Below are 24,429 nucleotides of genomic sequence, written 5' to 3'. Positions count from 1 at the left end.
GAGGGCAGACTAGATGATCACAGTGGTCCCTTCTGGCCTTGGGAGTCTATGAATCTGTGCTTAAGAAAGTGTTATAATTAATTTCCAACTTCCTTTAGCTAATGTCTTATCTACCTAGGTACTTAAAAAGAACAGGAGTACTTGTGGCACCTTAGAGACTAACCTGTCTGGTCATTCAATGACAGACCTGCGGGTGGCTATATTACAACAGAAAAACTTCAAAAACAGACTCCAAGGAGAGACTGCTGAGCTGGAATTGATATGCAAACTAGACACAATCAACAAAGGATTGAATAAGGACTGGGAATGGCTGAGCCATTACAAACATTGAATCTATCTCCCCTTGTAAGTATTCTCATACTTCTTATCAAACTGTCTGTACTGGGCTATCTTGATTATCACTTCAAAAGTTTTTTTTTTTTTTGTTTCTCTTACTTAATTGGTCTCTCAGAGTTGGTAAGACAACTCCCACCTGTTTATGCTCTCTGTATGTGTGTATATATATCTCCTCAATATTTATTCCACTCTGTATGCATCCGAAGAAGTGGGCTGTAGTCAACGAAAGCTTATGCTCTAATAAATTTGTTAGTCTTTAAGGTGCCACAAGTACTCCTGTTCTTTTTGCGGATACAGACTAACACGGCTGCTACTCTGAAACCTGTCATTATGCTAGGTACTTAAGTGCTCCTTGTCACCATAGTATCTGATGCCCAGTCATTGATGAACTTGGCAAACCTGCAAGTTCTGTTCATTTGGTTTGGCTATTAAATAGCTGAAACAGGTCTTTGATTCTTAAACCAGAAGGTCACCGTCTCTGAACCTGGGCTCCGTAGCATCGTCAGTAAGCCAAACAAGAGGACTTTCCACCCATGAGGGGGGCTGCGGCCACTCAACAGCACAGACCCAGACAGGCCAGTTGTAACTGGAAAATGTATTTCTAAGCCCATTGCATGGAAAGCACGTGTATAGAAAATGTTGTAACAAATCCATGACCAGGTAGGACCATGTGGTTGTCCCTATGCTGCACATTACAGCCACTCAGACTGTCATGCGACAGTGGGGGTGGGATAAGACAGCACCCTACCACTGCAGAAAAAGGGGACTCTCTGGTAACAGTATAGGGGCTATGATACACCGAGCTGAGCAGTTTGAAATTTGTCCAGCAAAGGGCAGTGGGTGCCCATTCCTGCTAACCAGCTCATTGCTCTCTATTTTACACACACTACCTTATCAGGTCAATGGGCTTTGCAAACACTGAGTCTCATAACACCCCGGTGAGGTAGGTAAGTATTATCATCCCCATTTTGCAGATGGGGAACTGAGCCAGAAAGATTAAGGGACTTGCCCAAGGCTACAGAGAGAGAGTTGGTGGCAGAGCTGGAGTGAGCTGACTCCATTCTGTGCTCAGCCCACCAGGCCACGCCTCTCTTTCATGGTGAGATGTGCTTCTGACCTTATAAACTCCCAACCTGCTAACCCCAGTGAAAGGAATTTTGTTTTCCTTATTACATAATGGGAGTTGGAGGGGGATCAGATGACACTACTTAATAGTATGCCTGACAACCCCCACCCCATCAGAGCATCACAAGCGGCCATCTTTTGTGACAAGGACACTGCCCTTTGGAAAAGCCCCTGGGCATGAAAAGGCTGCTGTGTTCTCTTGCTTTAACCAGACTTTGCCGCAGGAGTAGCCCCATAAGAGACAAGCTCCCAACAGCACCTTTCAGAGGTCATCAAAACAGCCCTGACTCCAACCAAAAGCACTCTTTGGTAGACAGTGAGATAGGTCAGCGCTACGGACACTGGCCTCCCAGCAATCATGTTTGTTTGCCTGACTCCTCATTTCATCAGCTGTCTTGGGATTAAGTCTTATCTCCGGGCAGAGCTCAACTCGGCTGGGGTTTCAGAACCCACACGTCATCTGCCATAAAGCCACCTGATATTCAAAGGGACACTGTCAAGCAATGGAGGCCCAAAAATGTGACCTTCCTTAAAATGCTTATCTCTTCTGAGTGCTAAATTGCTTTCAGGCCTGGGCGCCCAGAGTTCATCAGCTAAATCCATATGTAGAGGCATGAATCAAAGTGAAATCACATGAATCAACTCCCATGGCTCCAACAGAAGCTGCAAGAGGCGCTCAGATACCATGGTGAAGGATGGTAATATAAACCCCTAAGACAGGAGACCCCCAGCGCAGCTGAAAATCACGCTGCTTTCGTTCATCTGCTTACATATGGGTTTTGGTGGCTAACTCCAGGCACCAGGTTTGACCACTGTGGCGTTAGTTATGTTTGATTTGCTGTGCCGTTGCTCCAAAACCAGTTAACACTCCGCATTGTCATGGTTTCTTCTCTTCTACCGCAGCAGCGATGCTAACAAAACAGCTCTGTTCTCCAGGGCTGTGATGCAGCACCGTCAGCAATGCTGGGGCACATAAAAGTAAACAGGGCCCAGATACATTTGACTTCCTGCTGCAGTAGACGGGGAGGAGAGGGACAGGGTAGGGGAGGGCACAGTAGGACAAGGGCCTGGCCAGGGAAGAACAGTGTGTGCCAAATGGAAAAGGACAAAAATCAGTAGGGAAATAATTTTTATTTTCAAGCTTTTAAGAGAATATGACAAACGATGGCGAGTAAAAAAGCCCCTAAAAACTATTTAAAAAGTACTTGACAGTGTCCCTTTAATACCCACAAATGATTCTGCCATTGTGCATTGAAAGAGGATGTTTCTGAAGAGCAATTGGTACTTTCATGGATAGCTCCTAGAGAAGGAGACTTATTAAAAGCATAATATATTCACTCAGGGACTGTGCTCCCTCTTCAGACTAAGTCTTTGTTAGCTCATCATTTAGTCTTTTCCACTCAGTCGTTCAGCAAACTGGATATCAAGGACTTAACCTATAAGATTGAGTGAGACTCTCTTGCAAATTGAGCAGCAGGGATATAAAGATTAAAAAAACCCTCTCTTATGAGAGTCTGATCACAGATGCAGGAGAAAGCTGTGGAGATGGGATTGGCCTAATGTAATCAATTGGGGGTGATGGGGTATGAGAGGAAATTAACCTGGAGCAACCCCCTTTCTCAAAGTCTGCCTGGAGGATGGTTTTTGTGAGCGGGAAGGTTTGAATGTGGGATTTGGGGTCATCGGACCAGTGCTTGTGCTTCAAACTCCCACACCGCATTTGTACAAACTTTGCCAGAAAAAATGTCTGTCAAACCCTCTCCCAACGCCATTCTCCAAACCCCTTGGCGATTTTTTGTTTTGGTGAAATATGGACGGTGTTTTTTTTTAATATTAAAACTGAAAAATCCCCAGCCACTTCAGCGGCAATACTCTATCGCGAGTAATCCAGGGCTCCGGAATGATTTATGAAACAAAGCGATGACTCAGATCCCTGCTTAACACAATCTGAAAACTCCTCCGAATACGTCGCTTCCGTCATTCCCCTTCTGTTTGTAACCATCCCACACTGTGTGTGTGTGTGCGTGTGGGGTGTGTGTGTGTTTGCAGAACATTACCCATCCCAGCTAATAGAACTTGTAAGACATGCTAATACCGGCTGTTCCCCTGCTTCCCCCAACCTCCACCTAGTCAGTTGTTAGTCCGTATTGCACTTGTTTTGTTGGTTTTTTTTTAAATAATATTGACTGGCTGGAAAACGTTAACCTCTTTAGCATGTGTGTGCAGCTCTGCCTCCACCTTCTTCTTCCTCAGTTGGCCAAGCGCTGCTTATACGCCTTGTGCAGCTACCCAAAAAATTAAAGGCACACCATGCTTCTCCGCTCTTGAGTTCTTTGTCTCCTTCACTTCGCGTTAAGGCCTCCTGAATTCCATCACTCAGACTGTTGTGACCCTCATGACGAGCTCTCTGTTAGTGCTAGACTGGCTTCTCTGTTCGTGAGGCCTGAGCTGGCTGAGTATATGCAAGATGGTGTAAGCACAGTGGTGGTCAGACAGGGTGCCGGTGGCGTGGCTAGTGCCCCGGACCCCGTTGTCGGCTGAAGCGGAGTTGCTGGCTGTACCACCGGTGGAGGACGAATGGTTGGTTTGGGAGGAGGTTCGGAGGTTTGTCCTGGTCCCTGTTTTTTGGTCCTCCATGTCTTTTGTTTTGTCATAGTTCAGCACTTTCCACTGCTGATTTACCGCCTGCCACCGTTTGAAAATCCGGTAAACCGAGGGCCCTTCGTGTATTATTAGACCTGGAGGGAAGGGAAAAAAACCAAGAGAAACTTTAGAGAGAAGCTGTAAACAGCTCAGCATCACTCCCTCTAGCTGCCTGCTTAGTGGCCCATGAACACAGCTCTCTTGGTCAGCGTGCATTCTACGATAAATCAAGGTTTTTAATTACTGACTGGCAGAGCACAAGTCCTTCTGCTCAGCCGGACCGCCTTCCACCTGAATTAAACAGATCACAGTTTGATCTCAGCAGTCAGCAAACAGGTCTTACATGCTGCAGGATGGCTTATTCTGTACAGCACAACAATATCCCTTTACCAATGCACCTCTTGGTTTGATCCATCATACATGCTGTTGGTCATGACTCAGCTGAAAATGTGCGCATGGGGGGGTGTAACTGGAATCTATGTTCTGTGCTGACATCACATGTATGAGTAACTCAAATCTAGTCACATGCATAGCAGCAGAAGGGCAGTGGGTGTCTAGTGCCTGGAGCACAGGGTCTGGAAATCAAGACACCGTGGTTCTATTCCTGACTGTCACTGACTTGCTGTGTGATCGCAGGAGAAGGACTTAACTTCTGTGTCTCGGTTATGTCATCTGCAAAATGAGAATAAATGATACGTACTCGTCTTTGGAGAGTGCTTTGATATTGATGGATGAAAAACCATGCAAAGTATTCATCATTAGCATTTGCACTAATATTGTGTCTGGAACCGGGTGTGTGTGTGTGTGTTGCTGGAATCTGTCTACCTCCACCAAACCAGCATCAGACATGGATATAACAGAAGTGTGGTCTAGTGGTTAGAGCAGTGAACTGTGACTAGAACTCTTGACTTTTAATCCTAACTGTCTACTCATTCCTGAGACATTAGGTAGGTCAGTTCCGCTCTCTGTGCATCAGTTACGAGGTTTGTCAAATCAAGATAGTAAAAATACTCAACTCCCTTGCAGGGGGATTGTGATAATTAATTACTTAATCTCCATAAATCATCTGGAAGATAAAGTATGAAACCTAAGTGCTAAGTAAGTAATAGTAATATTCTAAATACGGACTCTATCCAGCTGCTCTGATACCATAGAGAATGGCACAGTATAAATGCCTTGCTAGCTAGCTTGGACAGATATAGACAGATTCCCCACACACTGTACTAGCACATCCTACTGACCTGGGGATAGAAACCATGACACCTCAAACATACAGGCTTAGCTGACATATTGTAACATTATTCAGTAACTCAAATTTCAATCTTGGTCTGAAACACTTAATTTAAAGTAGGATTTTATACAAAAGTAATTCACATGAACCTCCAAATCAGACTTTGTTGGTTGTTGCAGTGGTTCACCCATTACAAAAGCACAACAGCTGTCAGGCTCCAGCAAGCATTCCAACAGACAGATAAACACTGAGACAGGCCAGCACTAGATCGTTCGTTTTTTCTTGGTACTGTTGATTCACTCTGTCTGGGCCACGATCAAGATCAGATCAGGATGAGAGAAGCTCCCAGGTAGATGCCCTTGGGAGCAACCCCTGTTCACCAGCCCATGAACTTTCATGAGCATAAATGCAACAGCAGAGAATGAAAGACATAGAATCACAGGACTGGAAGGGACCTCGAGAGGTCACCTAATCAAGTCCCCTGCACTCATGGCAGGACTAAGTATTATCTAGACCATCCCTGACAGGTGTTTCTCTAACCTGCTTTTAAAAATTTCCAATGATGGAGATTCCACCTTCCTCCTAGGCAATTTATTCCAGTGCTTAACCACTCTGACAATTAGGAAGTTTTTCCTAATGTCCAACCTAAACCTCACTTGCTGCAATTTAAGCCCATTGCTTCTTGTCCTGTCCTCAGAGGTTAAAAAGAACAATTTTTCTCCCTCTTCCTTGTAACAACATTTTATGTACTTGAAAACTGTTATCATGTCCCCGCTCAGTTTTTTCTTTTCCAGACTAAACAAACCCATTTTTTTCAATCTTCCCTCATAGGTCATGTTGTCCAGACCTTTAATCATTTTTGTTGCTCTTCTCTGGACTTTCTCCAATTTGTCCACATCTTTCCTGAAATGTGGAATGAGAGTCAAAGTCAAGTTGTGCCAAAGCCTGGAACTTGACCTGGCCACTTGCATTTCACTGTGGGTTTGTAGCCATCAGTGCTGATTAAAATGACGTCAGTATGAGTGCCAAGCACACCATTGCAGAAGTACTTACAAGTACAAGTATGCTGTGGAAATAGCGTTTATGTATTTATAAGTAAAAGTACAAGTGCAAGTACTTCCAACTCCTGTATGATAAGAATTAGCTTATCTGTTATAAGAATTTGCTTATCTGTTTTTTCTTTGGACACTGACCCATCACAGAGTTGTTGCTGCAGAAAGGTATCCAAACAGGGGGCCTTGTACTTTGGGGTTTCTCCAGACACTTCGAACAAGTCTCCCCACCACTACTGGGCCGGGCCGGGGAGAGAGTCTACCCGTTGCTGGTTGTAGTGATCAATCAGAAGTGAAAGGGGTGGGCTGCCACCCTTCCTGGTTGGTGCAAGAGTTGGAACCTGAAGCTCCCAAGCCAGGACAATGGGTGCTGGAGGCCAACCAGAATCCAGGAGGGATGTGATTGTTTCAAACACCTATTTTAAAAAAGCACCTGTGGACAAAAAAAATTGTGCTTTATCTACCTTTACGATGTACTTAAGTACTAAGGACAGAATGAAGTATTTTGAAGTGCTCTCCATAGTTGTACTTAACATGGGAATACTGTGCATGTGGAACTGAATTTCATCAGAGAGAAATGATTTATTACCATCACCGATGAACCAAACCTTAACTGTTTTGCCCTCGGTCCAGCAGTCCCTCATTCTATCCGACACCCCAGTGAACTCCACTGGAACATCAGAGTGTTTTGTCATAGCTGGAGATACAGCCAACTGGTTGCACTTCCTGGCTTGAGATGTAAGGCTGCAGCCAACAGGTTATTAGAACAAAAATTTGCTTTAAAAGCTCATCCGAACCTCGAACGGCCAGCTAGACAATGGATGCAGAAGAGCTTGTCTTTCAGAATGTAACTCTGTAGGACTGTCATTTACTATCTCTTTGTCGATTGACTAGCACAATGGACTCTGACCTGGTTGAGGCTGTACTGCAATAAACATGTTAAATCCATAATAAAGAGCTCAGAGAGAGTAGGGCATCAGCAGGGGGAAAGATCCGGGATAACTGGAAAGGTTTGGGAATTGCTGAGATCTGGAGACAAGTTACAAACTTACCTAAAGATGTGATAATCAAATGTCACCTACAGGTACAATGTGAAAGGACCCTTTTTCAAACCACAGAGGCCCTATTTGCTTGCTGTTAAATGTGTGCATATCCTCCTGACTGCATTTGCCCATATACGGACCACAACTGCACATGCTGTATAGTGGATATATGCATGTGCCGGTAACCATTTAGCTGCCTAAAAAGACATATGCATGCACAACTATCTAATCTGCATGCCCAACTGTGGTAGCTGCACTTCCATTGCTCAATGCACAAGTTGCCTTAAGAGAACGAATGGACAACATCCAGTTTAGATCATTGACTTATTAACCAGGACTATGACTGAGTTGTCCACCCACCAGCAATTTTGAACATGGTGTTGCAAAAGATGCCATGAGGTCAGTGTTAGTGCCTAGAGAAATTTGCCAATGGCACTCACTACCATAGCCAATGCCACTCATTTTGGGATTTGTGATAAGCTGGAAACTCTTTGAAAAGTTCACAACATTTTTGAGCAGTTGTGAGCAAATTAAGGGTTTGATGAGAAATGGGTAAAACTGGCCAGTTTCAACTGAGCTGTGCTTTGCTATAGAGGCTTTGGTCCAACCTGATAATCAAAGCATGACTGGGAAGGGATGAAAGTGTCTGCCTGCTATCCCCCGACTGGGATACCGCATCAGCACTTTTCTGGTGTCCAGCTCAGCTTCTGCAGAATTTAAGCTCCAATTTAAATAAAAACAGAGTGTCTAGCCCTCCTGGTTGTGAAGAAAACCTTCTGAATGTGACCTGAAGCAGTGCTTCTGGCATGACGGACAAACGATAGCTCTGGAAGTGCCCCATTCCCCTCAGTGAGACGTTGACTCTGAGACTTACTGACAACACAAGTGTTCACATTGTTAACTATTTCACTGCCGCTCATGTTAAATAAACAAGATTGGCGATGGAATCTGGTATTTTCTTTGATGCAATTTCTCCTCCCAACTGGCACAACGCGCAGGGCCCCGAATTTTGATTAGCTGCTCACGTCAAAAAAGGCAACAATATTAACAGTTGGCTATTCTGGAACTACGGCGCTCGGACTGTGGGTCAAGTTTAGAATATCACAGATTTTTTTTTCCATCCTGCTTCTTACAAACCACTGAGATTTGAAGAGCTCTAGTCATGGGTCCCCTTGTCTTATCACAACCCAACACCTGACTGTTGTCACACAAAGTCTGATTTTTGTTTCCTCCCTTGAAATACAGTTCAGAACTGTTAACATCAGTCATAGGGCAGGCCCCTGAAAAGCGCACTCCTCCGGGATATTTTGGACAGATTCCACACCCTGACAAGGAAACAGAGACCTCTAAAGCAGCTCTAAAGTGGGTCAGGCCTTGACAAGGGACATTAGATATGTATTTAAATGAGCTGTCTGATCCCTAAAAGAGGATAAAATTCCATCCTGAGCAATGCCAGATTCCGTATTTCTTTGAGATCACTTTAAGCCCTGGGTCAAAGAACCCAAATTGGATATCTTCTCCTCAGCTGTAAAATACCCTCCGTGGAATCAGATCCATTCTCCCAAGCATTAAGCATGGAGCTGGGATTGTAAATCCTCTTTCATTAGCTTACCACAAATATTATTGAACAGCCTGATTCAAGAGGGTAGTTTTAAAAATTCTTGTTTGTTAGCCTTCTAATGATAAATGTCTATGATCTTATGCTGTTAAAAGCATGACGGTGGTGGATCGGTTGTTACGTTGACCGAGCTCCTGTTTTTTCAGGCAATTCTGGCTTCAAAATATTCATAAAAGTGCAAAATAACTTGTTTTCCTCTGTATTTGCTGGGCTCTAAATTACTTATCGATTTCCCAGCGCCGAGCTCAGGAAGCTGTAAAATTAAAAGGGAACTGAGCAGAGGAGTGGGCAAGGGGCGGAAGTAAAGGTGATTCATTTGAAACAGTAAATTCCAAGAGAGAGCTGGAGTCAGCCAGTTAATATCAAGTTGTAAGAAATTGTATGCTTCCATCAAAACAAATTTGGGTTAAAATATTACTTGAATTCCTGCAGGCCAGCTCCAGAGACCCTCCTCCCAGATGTATCATCACTCTGAGGATCTTTCTTACTAACTGGGGAGAATCCTCCCAATTCAAGGCCTTTTTTATCTGGAGAAACGTGTAGAAGAAGCCAAATTCTGCTGGAATCTCTCTGTGTTGCTTAGGAGCCATTCCATAAGGCAGAACAGGCAGGTGGGGTTCTGGACCCTCAAGATGCTCCATGGGGAAATTTCATGGACCTCAGGATGCTAGTGGGGGCAGTGCCTCTGCCCTGTCTCCTCACCCCCTGCATCACAGCATGGCTCCCCTCCGTTCCCTACAGGATGATCCTTTCAAAAGCTCCCTCTTCAGGGTGGAAATCTCTGACTTTGCTGGAGAACCATGTTGGGGCACCAGAGAAGCCCCAGCTCTGTGGTGTCAACAAGGAGGGGCTCCCGCAGAATCAGGGATGCTGAGGAATTGTTCCTTCCATCCCAACTTTCATACGTGGGGCACCCGGTTTGACCCCCCTTCCCACTTGGTCTGAAAGGAAGCATAAGGCCCTAAATCTAGCACACTGGCTTAGGGCAGCCTGCCACCCCACATGCAAACACCTCGTTTTCTTTCCATTAGATGCAGGTTTTCCTACTCTCTATCTCGTTTCCTTATTATCTGACTGAATTCCGTATTCTAGTCAGGTTCTCATTCCACGCTCACCACCGCGGTATTTGAGCACGTGTATGGCTCCAGACCTGTGCCGAGAGAGAATATTCATTTATTATGTCACAGCGTCCAAAAGAGAGCGCATTCCCTCACAACGCAGATAAACCCACCACTGGGTAGGCAGCTGGTGCATTGTGACCGCTGCTTACCATGCTACCCATAATTATCTCATTGTTACCTTGTCCTTTCCCTCTTTGTTGTATCAACCTGTTGCCTCTTGATTTTATATTTAGATTGTAAGTTCTTCGGGGCAGAGACCACCTTTTTGTTGTGTTTTTACAGCACCCAGCACAACGGGGCCCTGATCCTTGGCTGGGCATTGCTCCTGTAATACAAATAATAATAATAAATGATCCCTGCTCCAAGGCACTTACAGCCTAGTTTCTGCTCAGACCCAAAGAGGCCATTAAAGAAGGGGGCGAAGGGGCTGGATGGACAGACTTACATCAATAACATTTCACAAACACTCAGCAAAGGCATGAGAGGAGAGGCTCATGGAGCACGGGTTTGGATCATTCATTCCTTGAAGAAGGAATCGGTCTTGTTTTATTTATCCAAGATCCTGATTTCAATCATGTTGTTTTCGTCCCCAAATAGTCAGAACTGGGGAGGTTTCTTTTCCTTGACCAAATAACTGTCCACCCCACCCCAAAGCTACTACGACTGACAACCTGCACCCAAGAGAGGAAGAGGCTACTCCAGTTGAAGAGTGAAATGGCCCCAGTACAACAGGGCATGGTGGGCCAAGGCTGGAATGGGAGCTCGGACGAAGGCTCTAGTTCAGGACAGAGTGCATTGGCATGGCCACATGTGGGCCCAGAACTAGACTAGTACGGAGGTCGGTTTGCAGCTCAGCATTGGCAGTGGGTGTTGCAGGTCAGGGCTGGTGTACATTGGCAAGGGAGGGGTAAGCTTGCAAAACCAGGCTGTGCTGCACCCATCTCCAGCCAGCGCTAGTACATCTCGCTGTTCTGAGCAGACCATTCAAAGCAACGACGGGGAAACCGCTGTCACGTGATTTGTAACAGTTCATTTCCGCACATCGGGAGCCTTCGTAACACGTTATCTCACCATGTCCCTCCTCCTCAATTTTCCCCTCCCTGCTATTGTCTGTTTCACTCACTTGCTGTGTCTTGTCTCATGTGAGATTGTGAGTTCTTGGGGCTACGGACGCTTCCCAGTTGTGTATCTCTACAGCACCCATCACTTTAGGGCCCCGGCCCACAATGAGGCCTCTGGAAGCTGCTGCTATTCTGTTCAGTTTCCTCCACTGGCCCCATCATTGTGGCATCAGAGCTATTCCCTTTAGTCGCCTACCTTTAGAGCAGCACATTTCTCCCACAGGTGTCCCATTGACATCATCCCTAGCCAGCATGATGGTCTGTTTTACTGAGGCCAGGGGCGGCTTTGGCGCCAGGGGAAAGGTCTCGGCTGAGATCTAAACAGTCAGCATCCGAGCAGGGCAGGGCCAAGTCAACCCAGCCATCCTGGGAGATGGGGCATTTCCTCCTGGGATTTCGTTCCAGAGAGATGCCAGAAAACACTTTATCCTCTGACCACATCAGCCGCCCCTCCTTGAATCCCTTCCCCTTCTGAATCAATTTCAAGCTCTTTCGCCCTGATTTCCACAGCTCCTTGCAGCTCAGTCCTCACTTACCTCTCTGCCCTCATCTCATCCAGCATCTCCTCTCACTACTTGTGCTCTTCCATAGGTTCTGTCCTAACTGCTCTCTGTGTCTTCTTCTCCCACACTATGTTCTGCATCTGGAACAGCTTCCAACTGTCCAGGAGGGAGGTGCCCTCCCTCTCCTCCTTTCAGTCTCTCCTTAAACCCCTTTGGGAAGCTCTTATGGTCCACTGATCTGCCCACCAGGGATCACTCTATGTACCAGGAATCTTGTCCGGTGTATTGTGTTTGCCTGAGCTAGAGGGTGAGCTCCACAGGGCAAGTTGGCAGGGTTTGTAAATCTCTGTGTTCTTAAGACTGCTTTGTGAACAGTCTTTACTCACTATTTCACAGTACAAAGAAAGCTGCTCCCCCGTGACTCACAACGCGTGTCAGGGTGTGTGGTTCAGGATGGAGACGAATGAGTGAGCCTCTCAATGATACCCCAAAGCAGGGTCACCTTTTCAGATGAGGTGCTTATGGGGACTCTTCCTTTCTTGCAAAGCCTTTGGGTTCCAATATGGCTCCTCCACAAAGGCTCAGACAATACAGTGAAGGCATGGTTCCCAACCCTGGCAGCTGCTGGCTCTAAGCCACATCCCCTCACTCCCTGCTTCCTCTGTCCATAGGGTGGAACTCCGTGAGCAGCAGGTCCCTTCTCAGAAGCCATCACATCACAAGCAGAGAACATTACAGCCCCTAATGCCTACCCTTAGTTTCAGCTAGAGGCTAAATCCTGACAACTGAGAAATTAATCCAATGTGTCGAGATCTCAAAGGGTTGCAACACTTCCTGCTCCACAAGGAGAAAAATCATTACAAAGCATGTGTGCGTGTATACTTTAGTTTGCAGGATGCTACCGAGGCAAGGGACACAGTTTCCAGGCAATGACAACATAACGGCTTGCAGTCGTCTAGTGCCTTCCAAACTGATACATATACTACACATCCTGGGAACGCTTTGCCCGCCACTGAGCGGCAGAAGCAATTAGCGGCAACCTACACAGATGTTTGGGATGGGAAACAAAGAACATTTTAACCAACTGAACCTGAAAGGGGAATTGAGAAGGCAGATTGGAATCACCCACCTCGGAATTTGTACAGGATGCTGGGGCTAGCAGCTGCTCGCGTGAGAGGTGCCAGGGGAGCGTTCTTGCCCGTAAGCGGTCAGACGTGCGGTGTGACAGCTCATTTGAAAGGTGGCACGTCAGCCGCACGGCACCCCTTAACTGGGGCAGCGGTTCAGGGCTGACTTGGAAGAGAGAGCTGAATTGCTTCCACCACTTCCTGGAGCAAAAGTGTGTGTTGCTAAGGGGGGTGTCTCTCCACCAAGTTTTGACTGGGCCCAACCCAGCTGTGCTCGGGAGATCACAGCAACCCAGCATAGTTTGTTTGCAAGCTACAGAGCCAGCTCTCTGCAGGATGCCACACCTGGAAGGGGTACTTTAAGGGACACACAGCGGCATGCACAATGACTATTGGGATCCCCCACACACATACACGGAGTTGGGAGTCCGGTTCTTCAGTCTCTACCCACCTGAGCTACGAGCCAGCGCCTATCCTCCCCCTGACCAGAGCACGATTCTCATGACTGTTTTACTCCCTGCTGCTGGCTGGAAGTTAACACCCCCTCAACAAATAAATAAAGCCTGGACACAATAAAGCCACAGATTAAAGGACAGTGTGTAGCCACACAGGCAGCAATAAACGAGATCCTTCTCGTACCAAAAGGAGAAAACACTCAGGCAGAATGACTTTATTTTCACAATCTTGCAGATTTCCTCCCTCTCCCCCAGCCCCGTAACCTGCAGCGCTCTCTGGTCTACCCACAGCCTGTGCCGTTGTGAAGTCACTGGAATCGTATCTCATGCATTAGTGGGCGGGACTGGAGGGCACAAACGAGCGTGCATGTCGCACTCCCTGTCGGTACCTGGCCTGGCCCGTGGAAGTGAATGATCCAACCAACGGACCAAATTTGGTGATGAATCCTAGTCATGTGCCACCTGAGGCACATTGTGTGTATGCTAAGAAGAAGAGGTGGGCAGAACTGAGCCCAGATCCTTGGGCTGCAATTAGACCAGTTTGAAGAAAGCCAGAACTGCACAGAATGGAGCACGTCTCTCTACATTACTTAATGCCTCATTCTTTGGCTAGGAAAGCTTCTCTTGATCCAGCAAGCAATGACGACTCCCTGCTCCACACAGGCAGCATTCCCTGAGCTTCATTACCAAGTTCATAGAATTGTAGGGCTAGAAGGGACCTCAAGAGGTCGTCTAGTCCAGCCCCCTGTGCTGAGGCAGGGCTAAATAAACCATCCTAGACCATCCCTGACTGGTGTTAGTCCTACCAGTTCTTAAAAACCTCCAATGACGGGGAGTCCACAATCTCCCTGGGAAGCCTGTTCCAGAACCTAATTATTCTTATAGGAACACTCCGGTTCTCAATGAACTGCCTGAGGATGGCAGCATTTCTCATTCCAAAAGGGTGCCGAGCTGGCCAGTATGTTGGATGCAAGAGCCCTGGCATTTCTAATTCAATCAGGTGGCTTCTCTTCCTGTGTCCTGCAAACACCACAAGCCACATGCCTCTGCCATTGGAAGGAGAGGACCAAGGCTGCTGATGGTGCCAATATGGTCTCTGCAGAAAGATGACTGATGCCTTGATGGGCAATTTCCAGATGAGATGAGTTTAGCAAATCTGGACCTGTTCCCACAAATCCCTCAGCAGCCAGTGGTACTCCTGCCTACAGACTCTGCGGAACATTGGCCATACTAATTGCTAGGACCCACCTGTGACAGATCCCCATAACAGATGAGGAACTCACTAATAGTGTCCAAAGGATGAATAGGTCCCAACTAGGGATCTATGATGAGGGATGAGAGCTGAATAACTTGGCTCCTCTCTCTCCCCACTCTTGCCCACGGCGCAGGCTTCTCTCCTAGCAGCGAACGGAACAATAGCACCAAAAGCAGCCCGGGTCCTCCGCGTTGCAGTTGGAGGTGAGGCCCTGCTCCCAAGCTCTCCCGTGCCACTTGGTCTTTGAGCACGGAGTGGATTCTTCCTGCCATGGCTATGCTATCCCTCCCCTGGCCTCTGCAGCTCTCCTCCACCCCTAGCCCCATGGCCACCTGACAGGGATCAGGACCCAGCAGGAGTGGGAGACAGGACAGGACTCTCATGGAAGACAGGGCTCCTGGATGGAGTTAGGATGATCTGGTGAGTTCACCTAGCAGCACTGATCCACCTCCTGTCACGGAGTGGGGGGACGTCAGGGCCCTGCACCCCTCTTCCTGGGATTCACCATGACTCTCAGCCAGTCAGTAAAACAAAAGATTTATTGGACAGTAGCAACACAGTCTAAAACAGGCCTTGTAGGTACAGCCAGGGCCCCTCAGTCAAGTCCTTCTGGGGGGGCAGGGAGCTTAGACCCCAGCCTTGGGGTTCCCTGCGTTCCACCACCCAGCACAAAACTGAAAACAAACCCCCCTCCAGCATCTCTCTTCCCCCTCCCCCCAGCTCCTCCTCACCTTTGTCCAGTCTTGGGCCAGAAGGTGTCACTTCTCCCAGCCCCCCTCCTGGCTCAGGTTACAGCTCAGGGATCTTCCTTCAAGGGAAGTCCCCCATCCCCAATGTAACTCCCCTGCAACATTCCCAGGTCAAATCCGCCCCGCTCCCTGCTCCGTCACACCTCCTTACCTCTACTCCTTACCAGACCCCCCACAAGGACCAATTCAAATCACCTCAGGATTAACCAGAGTCCTGTTCTGATGCAGCAGCTGGCAGAAACCCAACCCACCAGCAGACGGCTTGGACATCCCCACAAGCGCTGCAAGTTCAACTCAGAAAGGTTTGGACTGGACAAGGGAAAACCTTTGCAACAGCAAGGACAGCTGGGAGAAGCAGCCTGGCATAATGCAGGTGCATGGAGCGAATGGTCTGAAGAGTAGTTCTGGCCTCACTATTTGTAGTTTGGTATCATTTATATTGAGAGTACAGGAGGCCCTCCCCAAGTGAGCTAAAGGGGAATCTGCATTTGCTATTAACAGTGTAGGACCTATGACACACAGATGAGCATTTCTGATTCTAACCCTAGAGGGCAGCGGGGCACAGTCCCACCAGGTACTTTATTCCTGTGCAGTATTTAGTGGAAGGGCAGCGACACGGGATCATTCTCTATCCCCCTCTAATGCACAACGTAGGCCAGTGGGATGTTTTCAGAGAACATTATTTATTTCCCCCTCATTAAATACTAATAAACGGACTCACTGGAGCGGAGAACACCACATGTTATTTGCAACCAAACAGACCTATGGGGTCCTTTTGCACAGAGGCATTGTATGGAGAGGAATGTTATCAAGCATTCTTGAATGTAACGTATAGAAAGGCAAATCCTTTTGAATAAAATAGCTGGGCGTTCTGAATTTATTAGTAGTGATGGGCCCAACCCCAAACTCAACATAGAGAGTTCAGAAGTGGATCCAAACTTGGCAGTTCAGGCCCATCTCGGTTGACTGGCTCTGTACGTGCCCTGTGAAGAGCTGCCAAACTGCTAGCAATCAAATTCACATGCATGTTCTGCAGCGGCAGAAATGCCTGCTGGGGAATACACAGCAGCTTGTCCACTCCAATCCCTGATTGAACAATCGATACGGCATTCGATGAAAACAGGCCCATCCCTTCAGAAGCAGCAGGGCTGCATTCCTCCGTACTGGAGTGCCTCGCATGTTCCTGGTTGCCTGCCACACAGCCAGTCAGTGTGAGCGTGCGACTGTGCCACTCGGCCTCCTCAGCTCTACAGCAACACACAGAGGGCGAAGGAGTGGTTTTTAAAGGGAGACGCGGCCCAACAGCTTAGGAGCGGGAGACCTGACCTGTCAGGTGGTTGCTCCGGTTTTCCCACCCACCCCAGAACGGCTTGTGCAGGTGTCCCTGATGGACGTCACGACTGGACACAACACAAAACAGAGATCGTGGCCTCTGCCACAGCACGAGCAAGGACTCCCATTTTTCATCTTTATGACAGCGGCCTGGTCTGCTGACAGGGCCTGGACCTGGTCTCTGCGACCATAAAGGGGGTGCTAGCCCCAGCCAGCCGCTAAACGGGATGCGCATTGGAGCCGGGGGCGGGTGGGTGGCTGGGCCCTAATGCGTTTGTGTGGGGGCTGCGGAAGGAAATCAGAAAAAGGCGGTGGTGACTTGCTCAGGTCAGGCACTCATACACAAGACACCCACCTCCCTTCAAGCTCCATTCCCAAGCAGCCCAACGCTTCCTCCAGTCATGCCCTTCCTCCCAGCAAGGGTCCTGGTGGGTTACTCCAGCCCTTGAGCTGCAGTATTCTCCCACAGCACGAGGAAGAGATGGCCGAGGTGGAGGTTCCTCATTAAAAAACCCTGAACACTCAGCCCCCCCGCCATCTCCCTTGAGATGGGACCTGGGGTGGGGTAGCTACAGGAGTGCTGTCCCACTTCCCCACAGTTGTGTTTTCCAGAACAAAGACCCAAGCATGTATGTCTCAGCTTAGAGAACTTATTTCACATTAAGGAAAGCAACAAACAGAGAAAGAACGAATGTAACGTTTCTGGGAGAGGGAGAGTGCTGTGTGTGCACCTCGCTCTAACATTCTGCAGCTGAACTGAAACACAAGCTGACACCTGCCTATGCAGTGTGTGGGGAAATGCCTCTCCATTTAAAGGTGATCTACGCACCAACATCTCCTTGCAGTTATATATCCCTGTCCCATACACACACAACCTGAATGCCAGGTCCTCAGCCTAGCAGGGCCTATTCTCTCTCCCTGCCTGACAGCTCTATTTTGGACCTGTTAGTTGGGAGATCCATCTTGGGCAATAGGCTGCAATTTGCAAAGGGGCCTAAGAGAAGTTGATGCCCAATTGCCATGGAGTATCCCAGCCTCATTACCCCTCCCTCCCCTAAAAAGCAGTGGTATGCCATGAGGGGCAATGCACATGTTTGGCACCTCAAATCATCTCCACGGGCCGTACTGCCAGAATGACTCTTCCCAGCTTTGTTCCTGAAGGTACTCGTGTCCTATGCATGCAATATACAGGAGCTTTCCACTGCCATCTAACCAGGCCATCAGCAGGGGCAGGCCACCAGGCTCACCACACACAAAAAGGCTTCTCCAGCCCTGCACCTCCATAGGCAGTACGTTGCAGCCTGCGCAGTTAAAATGAAACCACATTAGCCTTGACAGGAAACCTTGAATTGTGACTGTCTCAAGGAAACTCCATTAATTACTGTTCCCATCGCACCCTGAAAAATCAAACGCTGTGGATCACGTTTAATTGGCTATTGATTTCTTCTCTTATTCCCTACAGTTGTGCAGAGATGCCATCAGACGGACTGGATGCCTCCGATTATTCTCTCTGGCAGCTGGGATTAAAAGCAGCGGGTGCACACTTCCTGGTATGTGATGGATTGCCGCAGCGTGCCAACAAAAATCGTTGGCAGGATGAATGGCCGTGCTTTGCTCGTCTCCAGTGCTGCGGAGTTGCAGAGCAGCTGTTGGTGCGAAGGCAAATACCCTCAGGGACTGAGGGCCAAGCAAAGGGGTGAAGTGTCTAAGAATGTGAGGATTTAGTGCTTATAAAAGTGAGGGGCTGACAGCAACGAGGCAGAGAGAAGGTCGCTGAAGAGCGCTTCTAGTCCAGAGCCCCCTCAGTCCTAACCTACGCAACCGCGGCTAGTCTAGTCATATCGTGCGCCAGGCTGCTTAACCAAACCAACCCCCTGCAAGTGTGCTAATTACATGTAAGCCAAGGACAAGGTATGATCTGCTCATCAGCCGCCCCAAACACCACTCTCCACTTGAGCTGCTCCGGCGATTTTCTTCCCCAGGCTGGGTTGCTCTCTCATTAGCTGGCGACTCTTTGTTGTTTAAACAGGAGATTATGGCCAGGCCACTTTAATCCACAAACACTGACTTTCCCTAATTGCGCCTTGACAGGGAGGCAGATGAGCCCCCCCCTGAATTGCCATTTAATTAATGGCCAGGTGTCTCTCAGGATGCGTGGATGAGTTCCAAGCTGCCACTCACCCTCCTCGGCAGCTTGAGACCCAAGGAGACTCACTCCGGCTATTTGTATATGATTATATCGCTATCTATATCTATCTGTAGGCACCCATAATAATCCCTCTCCACCTCTGCTCTCCAGAACTCCCACTCCTCCTTTCGCTGCGTCTGGGGGCACAAAGCGCCCCAGGAACTGATTGCATTCCCCTTTCAATCATGTCTCAGCTCCTTCTCTCTCTCTCTCACTTGTTAAAGTGAAGTTTATTGGATAAGAATGTGATGGGAGCCCTGTATCTTTTGGGGAATTATGGAGTCAAGGAGTTGCAATCAGCCATGTCCTGGGGTAGAAGCAGGGACACACTCTGCTTCTTGCAGGGTCTCTTAACAGGGAGAGGCATGAATTTATCCCTTATGCCACAGGAGCCAAATGCACAGTTCTCCAGCTAAGCAGGTTAGGGCAGGATTAGTACTTGGATGGGAGATCACCAAGGAAAAAACGCAGGTAAGAGGTGGAGGGGCTTCAGTAGGTGGCACTCTTCTTTTGAAGGTTATACCGATCAATGGTCTTGTCTGATGCTCGGAGTTACAAGTCCAGCCCACTTGTGTTAACTAAAGATCAGGTAATGCTTTTTAGATCAGTAGGGGCATGGTCTTCTCCTATCCTGGCCTCACTCCAACTCAGGAGAGGACATCTGCTGACTTGAGAGTCCCCCAGATGTTCAGCTGGACGAGACACTCTTCACCTGCTGTCAAACACTTGTGTTGCTGGTGAAGAGCAGAGATGTGTTACTCCAGATGTAGCTGCATTTCAGTGGTGGGTGAAGGGATCCCTAACTGGTGTGTGGCAAGACTAAGCTACATCCATTTCCGATCCGTGGATGAAAGGTTCTAGAGAGGTGCAGGAAATCGGAATCCATTACTGTATTGCAAATAGGACACCACACCCCTGGGGGGGCGAGGGCAGCCATGATTGAACCTGGGATCTCAACACATGAGCATCTGCTGCTTGAGCTAACAAACTCGGTCAGCCATGCCCATAGCAGGTTGATCTACCTCGGTGTGCCCCACTCCTGCCCAACCCAAAGGGGGACAGTGCCCCACACTGAGTGGGCGTGGCTTACACAAAGATTAGCCCTCCAAACTGGCTGGCTAACCTGCATGCACCAGTCCCACATTTACCCAGGCAGTTTGTTTTTTTTCTTGTTTGCCCTCAGCAGCCCCTAGCGAGGTCATTGGCGCCGCACATGGGACAAGGAAACCCAGGTAGCCGCAAGCCCCAGCGGAGATTGCTAGCAGGCTGGCCGTGGGCGTTCCATGGGAGACGTCAGCGGTGCTGGGTGAAGAACCTGCGGGGCCCTAGGCGTGATGTGCGTTAGAATGGACAGGCTGGGTAGGCAGTAAGGAGCAGGACCCAGGAAGTCCAGATTATGCAGAAGCCTTGCTACGAGTGTGTGCGCTGGGCACCTGTCTCAGTAGCATCACTGGACAGTCACCGTGTGTGCTGGGTCACCTTTCCTTTGCCAGATAAGGACTCAGGGCAATGGCACTGGAGCAGGGAGCGCGTCTCACCTCACTTCCGTTCGAGAGCAGGACCGGGGCAGAAGCTAAACACAGCGGGTCAGATTCTCCTCCCAGCTAGACTGGGGCAGGAGAAACATTGAAAACAACAGGGTTACAACAGAAGAGACTGTGGCTGGGAGCATTTACAGCGAGGGGGACACAATTCTCAGCATAGGCCTCACTGCTCACTTGGTTCGCCTCAGGGGTGAAACACGGCCCAGGCCCAGGCCCAGGCCCAGGCTCATGTGGTAGAGACTCATGCACGAAGCTCCAGAGGTCCCTGGTTCGATCCTGCCTGACGTCGACCAGGGTCTGTCAGCGTTACAGTTGCACAGATTAACCGTTGTTCCCCTGGAAATGAAAACCCACCAGCCCAGGGGTTTCTGTCATGGTCGAATTCCTGTAAACCTGGCAGGCAAAAGGTTACGGAATTAGCGGCAGCAAGCAGCGACTTTGAGGGGTGCTAGGAAGGCAAAGGCTGCTCTTCCGCAGGATGCGATAGGTTTATCGCCTAAAGCGACAGCTCTGATTACGGGTGACGTCAGCGGTGATGCAAAGGGGGACTCTCCACAAAAGGCGAGGAGAAATTGAGCCCAAATCCTTAAAAACAATCAAAACTTAAGCTCCTTGTTCGTCAATGATCGGCTCACTTTGTTCTCCACTGACCGCAGGGAAATACTTATCTCCCATTCACAGACGAGCTAATCAGTTTCCCTCAGGTTTTCAGCCTTATCACAGCCACGATAATCATGTTACCGACATCCACCAAGCCAGGGCTTTCCACTTCCAGCAACAGCCAGGAAGGTGCACAAGCCAGATCCTCACAGAGGACCAGGGTTCCTCCTCCTTCCCCGACTCCCCAGACGAGGATGGGAGGGCACCATGATCTGCCACCGTGCTCAGATGGTTGCTTTCTCTTGCATCCCACTTTGACACCCCCTTTTAGTTCATGATTCCCCGGATCCCCCGAGGGAAAGTGGAGAGCCACGTGCGTGATGAGTTAAACTAGCTCCCGTTCTCCGCCGGCACATGGCCGAGAAAGGTAATGAACGGAACGGGCCCAGGTTCATTGCTGGAGGAAATCCCATGACACCAATGGTGGGATGAGCCTGGCGCTGTTGTTGGCAAGTCTGTCAGGCTGGGATATACCCTGGGAGGGCACTGCTGGCGGGGGTGGGGGTCATACACACTGCCTAGGCACTGCTGGTGGGGGATCATACATGCTGACTAAGCCCAGGCACAATGGGGCTGTGTGCAGAGCATGCGGCCCGGAACTCCCTCACTAGCGCAGGGTTTGTCTGACTCTTCTCCTTGACTTTTCAAAGGGGGCATTTTTATCTGCAGAACTCCCGTTAGCATCAGGGGAAGCACCTGGCAGCGCTCCATGCAGGGCAGCCTTTCCACACATCCCCAGGGAAAATCGATCGATCCTGGCGAGGGAGATTAGTCTTTGCCCTGCTCCTCCTCACTCCCAGGCAGTTTCCACAGCGTTTGGACAATGACAAAGCAGAACAACTGATCGTGCTCAAGACTGTTTGTCTCCAGTCCCCCAACCTGCATCCCTGTTGTCTGACTGCCTGTGTGTCCGTCTGGGACTAGGGTTACCATCCGTCCGGGTTTCCCCGGACAGGTCCGGCTTTTTCAGCTTTAAATGGCCGTCTGGGGGGGATTTCTAATAAGGTAGAAATGTCCGGAATTTCCCCCTTCCCCTCATGCAGAGTGCGGCGCGGCTGATTGGACGGCTGTGCCTGATTGAAAGCCACTCGCAGCCACTGGGGCCTCTAGCAGCCAGAGTCCCTCCCCCTCCCCCGCTCCCTCCTCCCCCGCACAGCAGCGCGGCACAGTGTTTGGCTGCACGTGGAGCTCGCAGCTCTCCCTCTGCCGGGTGAGCGGGGGAGCAGGGCAGGCGGCGGGGTGCAGAGGCTGCAGGGCAAGGAGCAGCAGGGCAGGCAGGGGCATAGAGGCTGAGGGGCAGGGCAGACGGGGGGCGCAGAGGCTGCCGGGGCGGGGGGGTGCAGGGGCTGCAGGGCGAGTGGGGAGCAGGGGGCACAGAGGCTGCAGGGGCGGGGGGGGTGCAGGGGCTGCAGGGCGAGGAGGAGCAGGGCAGGCAGGGGCATAGAGGCTGAAGGGGCAGGGCAGACGGGGGGGCACAGAGGCTGCAGGGGCAGGGCAGGTGGGGGGTGCAGAGGCTGCAGGGGCGGGGGGTGCAGGGGCTGCAGGGCGAGTGGGGAGCAGGGGGCACAGAGGCTGCAGGGGCAGGGCAGGCGGGGGTGCAGAGGCTGCAGGGGTGGGGGGTGCAGGGGCTGCAGGGCGAGGGGGGAGCAGGGGGCACAGAGGCTGCAGGGGCGGGGGGGTGCAGGGGCTGCAGGGCGAGGAGGAGCAGGGCAGGCAGGGGCATAGAGGCTGCAGGGGCAGGGCAGGTGGGGGGTGTGCAGAGGCTGCAGGGCGAGGAGGAACAGGGCAGGCAGGGGCATAGAGGCTGCAGGGGCAGGGCAGGCGGGGGCGCAGAGACTGCAGGGGCGGGGGGGTGCAGGGGCTGCAGGGCGAGGAGGAGCAGGGCAGGCAGGGGCATAGAGGCTGCAGGGGCAGGGCAGGTGGGGGGGTGCAGAGGCTGCAGGGCGAGGAGGAACAGGGCAGGCAGGGGCATAGAGGCTGCAGGGGCAGGGCAGGCGGGGGCGCAGAGACTGCAGGGGCGGGGGAGTGCAGGGGCTGCAGGGCGAGTGGGGAGCAGGGAAGCACTTAGCAACCCCCAACCAAGATCAGAGCGGGAGGGAGGAGGGGGAATGCGGGGTGCTCAGAGGAGGGGGCAGAGTTGGGGCAGGGACTTTGGGGAAGGGGTTGGAATGGGGGCGGGGAAGGGGCGGAGTTGGGGTGGGACCGGGGCCCCGTGGACTGTCCTCTTTTTTAAATGTTTGAATATGGTAACCTTATCTGGGACACAGGAGCACGTTCCGAGCCTGACCGAAGTAACAGAGAGGCGTCGGCCTGGATCGCGCCTCCGTTATACCATCTCCTGCTGCCGCAAATATCGGGGCTGTAGATCTGCAGGTACTAGAATGAGTCTTTAAGCTTCTCCGCCTCCGTGCAAGCGTTTTTCTGGGTAGGGTGACCACCCATCCTGAACTGGGCAGGACAGTCCCAAAATGCAAAGTTCAAGTCCTGGTCCTAGGCTGAATGACTCCAGGACAGCATTTGTTCTGGATTGCCTGCCCAAGGCTCAGGGGCTGTGCCAGTCTCTTCCCTGGGGGCGGAGGGCTAAGCCACGAGGTCCCACCCGCTAGCTAGGCTGGAAGCCAGAACTTGGCTGTGGTAAGAGCCTTCCTAGGAGCCAGGCCAAGGGCGTCAGAGCCTTCCCAAAAGTGGGGGGCCGGCCTCCCTGCCCCCCTGTGACCCTTCCCCTCCAAGTAGGGTGACCAGATGTCCCTATTTTATAGGGACAGTCCCGATATTTGGGGCTTTTTCTTATATAGGGGCCTATTATGTAGGCCCCACCCCAGTCCCGATTTTTCACACTTGCTGTCTGGTCACTACCTCCAAGGCCCTGCCCCTCCTCTTCCTGCCTGGGGTGGGGGTTGAAAGCAACCCCCTGCCCATGTCCCTGCCTCCCAGACCCCTTGCCCAGGGCAGGTGGAGGGGCCCAGGCTCACCACAGCTGCTTGTGCGGCTCTCCCTGACCTGGCTGTGGTGGGGGAAAGGCCTCAGAGCCACAGCTGGGCCATGCTAAGAGCCACGCGGGCAGCTGTATGGAGTTGTGGCGAACCCTCCACCTGCCCGCGGTGCAGGGGGCCTGCCAAAAACAGTCCCCGGCCTGTGTCCCCGCACCCTGGCCCCTCCGTCCAGGGCAGGTGGAGGGTCCGTGGCTCCCCTAGCATGGCCCGGCTGCGACTTTGAGGCCCTCCCCCACCGAAGCTGGGTCAGGGAGAGCCGCACAAGCAGCTGTGGTGAGCTGGCACGGAATCGCGGACCCTCTATCTCCACCTGTCCTGCGTTGGGCAGGAAGC

General features: G+C 50.5%; 2 protein-coding genes across 2 annotated transcripts in view; one reads left to right on the top strand and one right to left on the bottom strand.

The window, feature by feature from the left end:
- The first annotated feature begins 275 nt into the window (after positions 1-275).
- SMARCAL1 (SWI/SNF related, matrix associated, actin dependent regulator of chromatin, subfamily a like 1) overlaps positions 276-24,429 on the top strand; it is a 248,766-nt gene continuing 224,612 nt past the window's right edge. The window contains exon 1 of the mRNA XM_065561407.1: positions 276-345. The gene's annotated coding sequence lies outside the window, so the exon portion shown is untranslated. The remainder of the gene's footprint in view (positions 346-24,429) is intronic.
- The window catches only part of MARCHF4 (membrane associated ring-CH-type finger 4), a 157,308-nt gene continuing 136,593 nt past the window's right edge, over positions 3,715-24,429 (bottom strand). The window contains exon 4 of the mRNA XM_005279739.3: positions 3,715-4,199. Coding sequence (XP_005279796.2) covers positions 3,838-4,199 — 362 coding nt within the window. The 3' untranslated portion in view covers positions 3,715-3,837. The remainder of the gene's footprint in view (positions 4,200-24,429) is intronic.

This window comes from Chrysemys picta, chromosome 11 (assembly GCF_011386835.1).
Source record: "Chrysemys picta bellii isolate R12L10 chromosome 11, ASM1138683v2, whole genome shotgun sequence".
NCBI classification, from domain to species: domain Eukaryota; kingdom Metazoa; phylum Chordata; order Testudines; family Emydidae; genus Chrysemys; species Chrysemys picta.
Note: the sequence above shows the minus strand (reverse complement) of the source record. Positions and strands in the feature narration are given on the sequence as shown.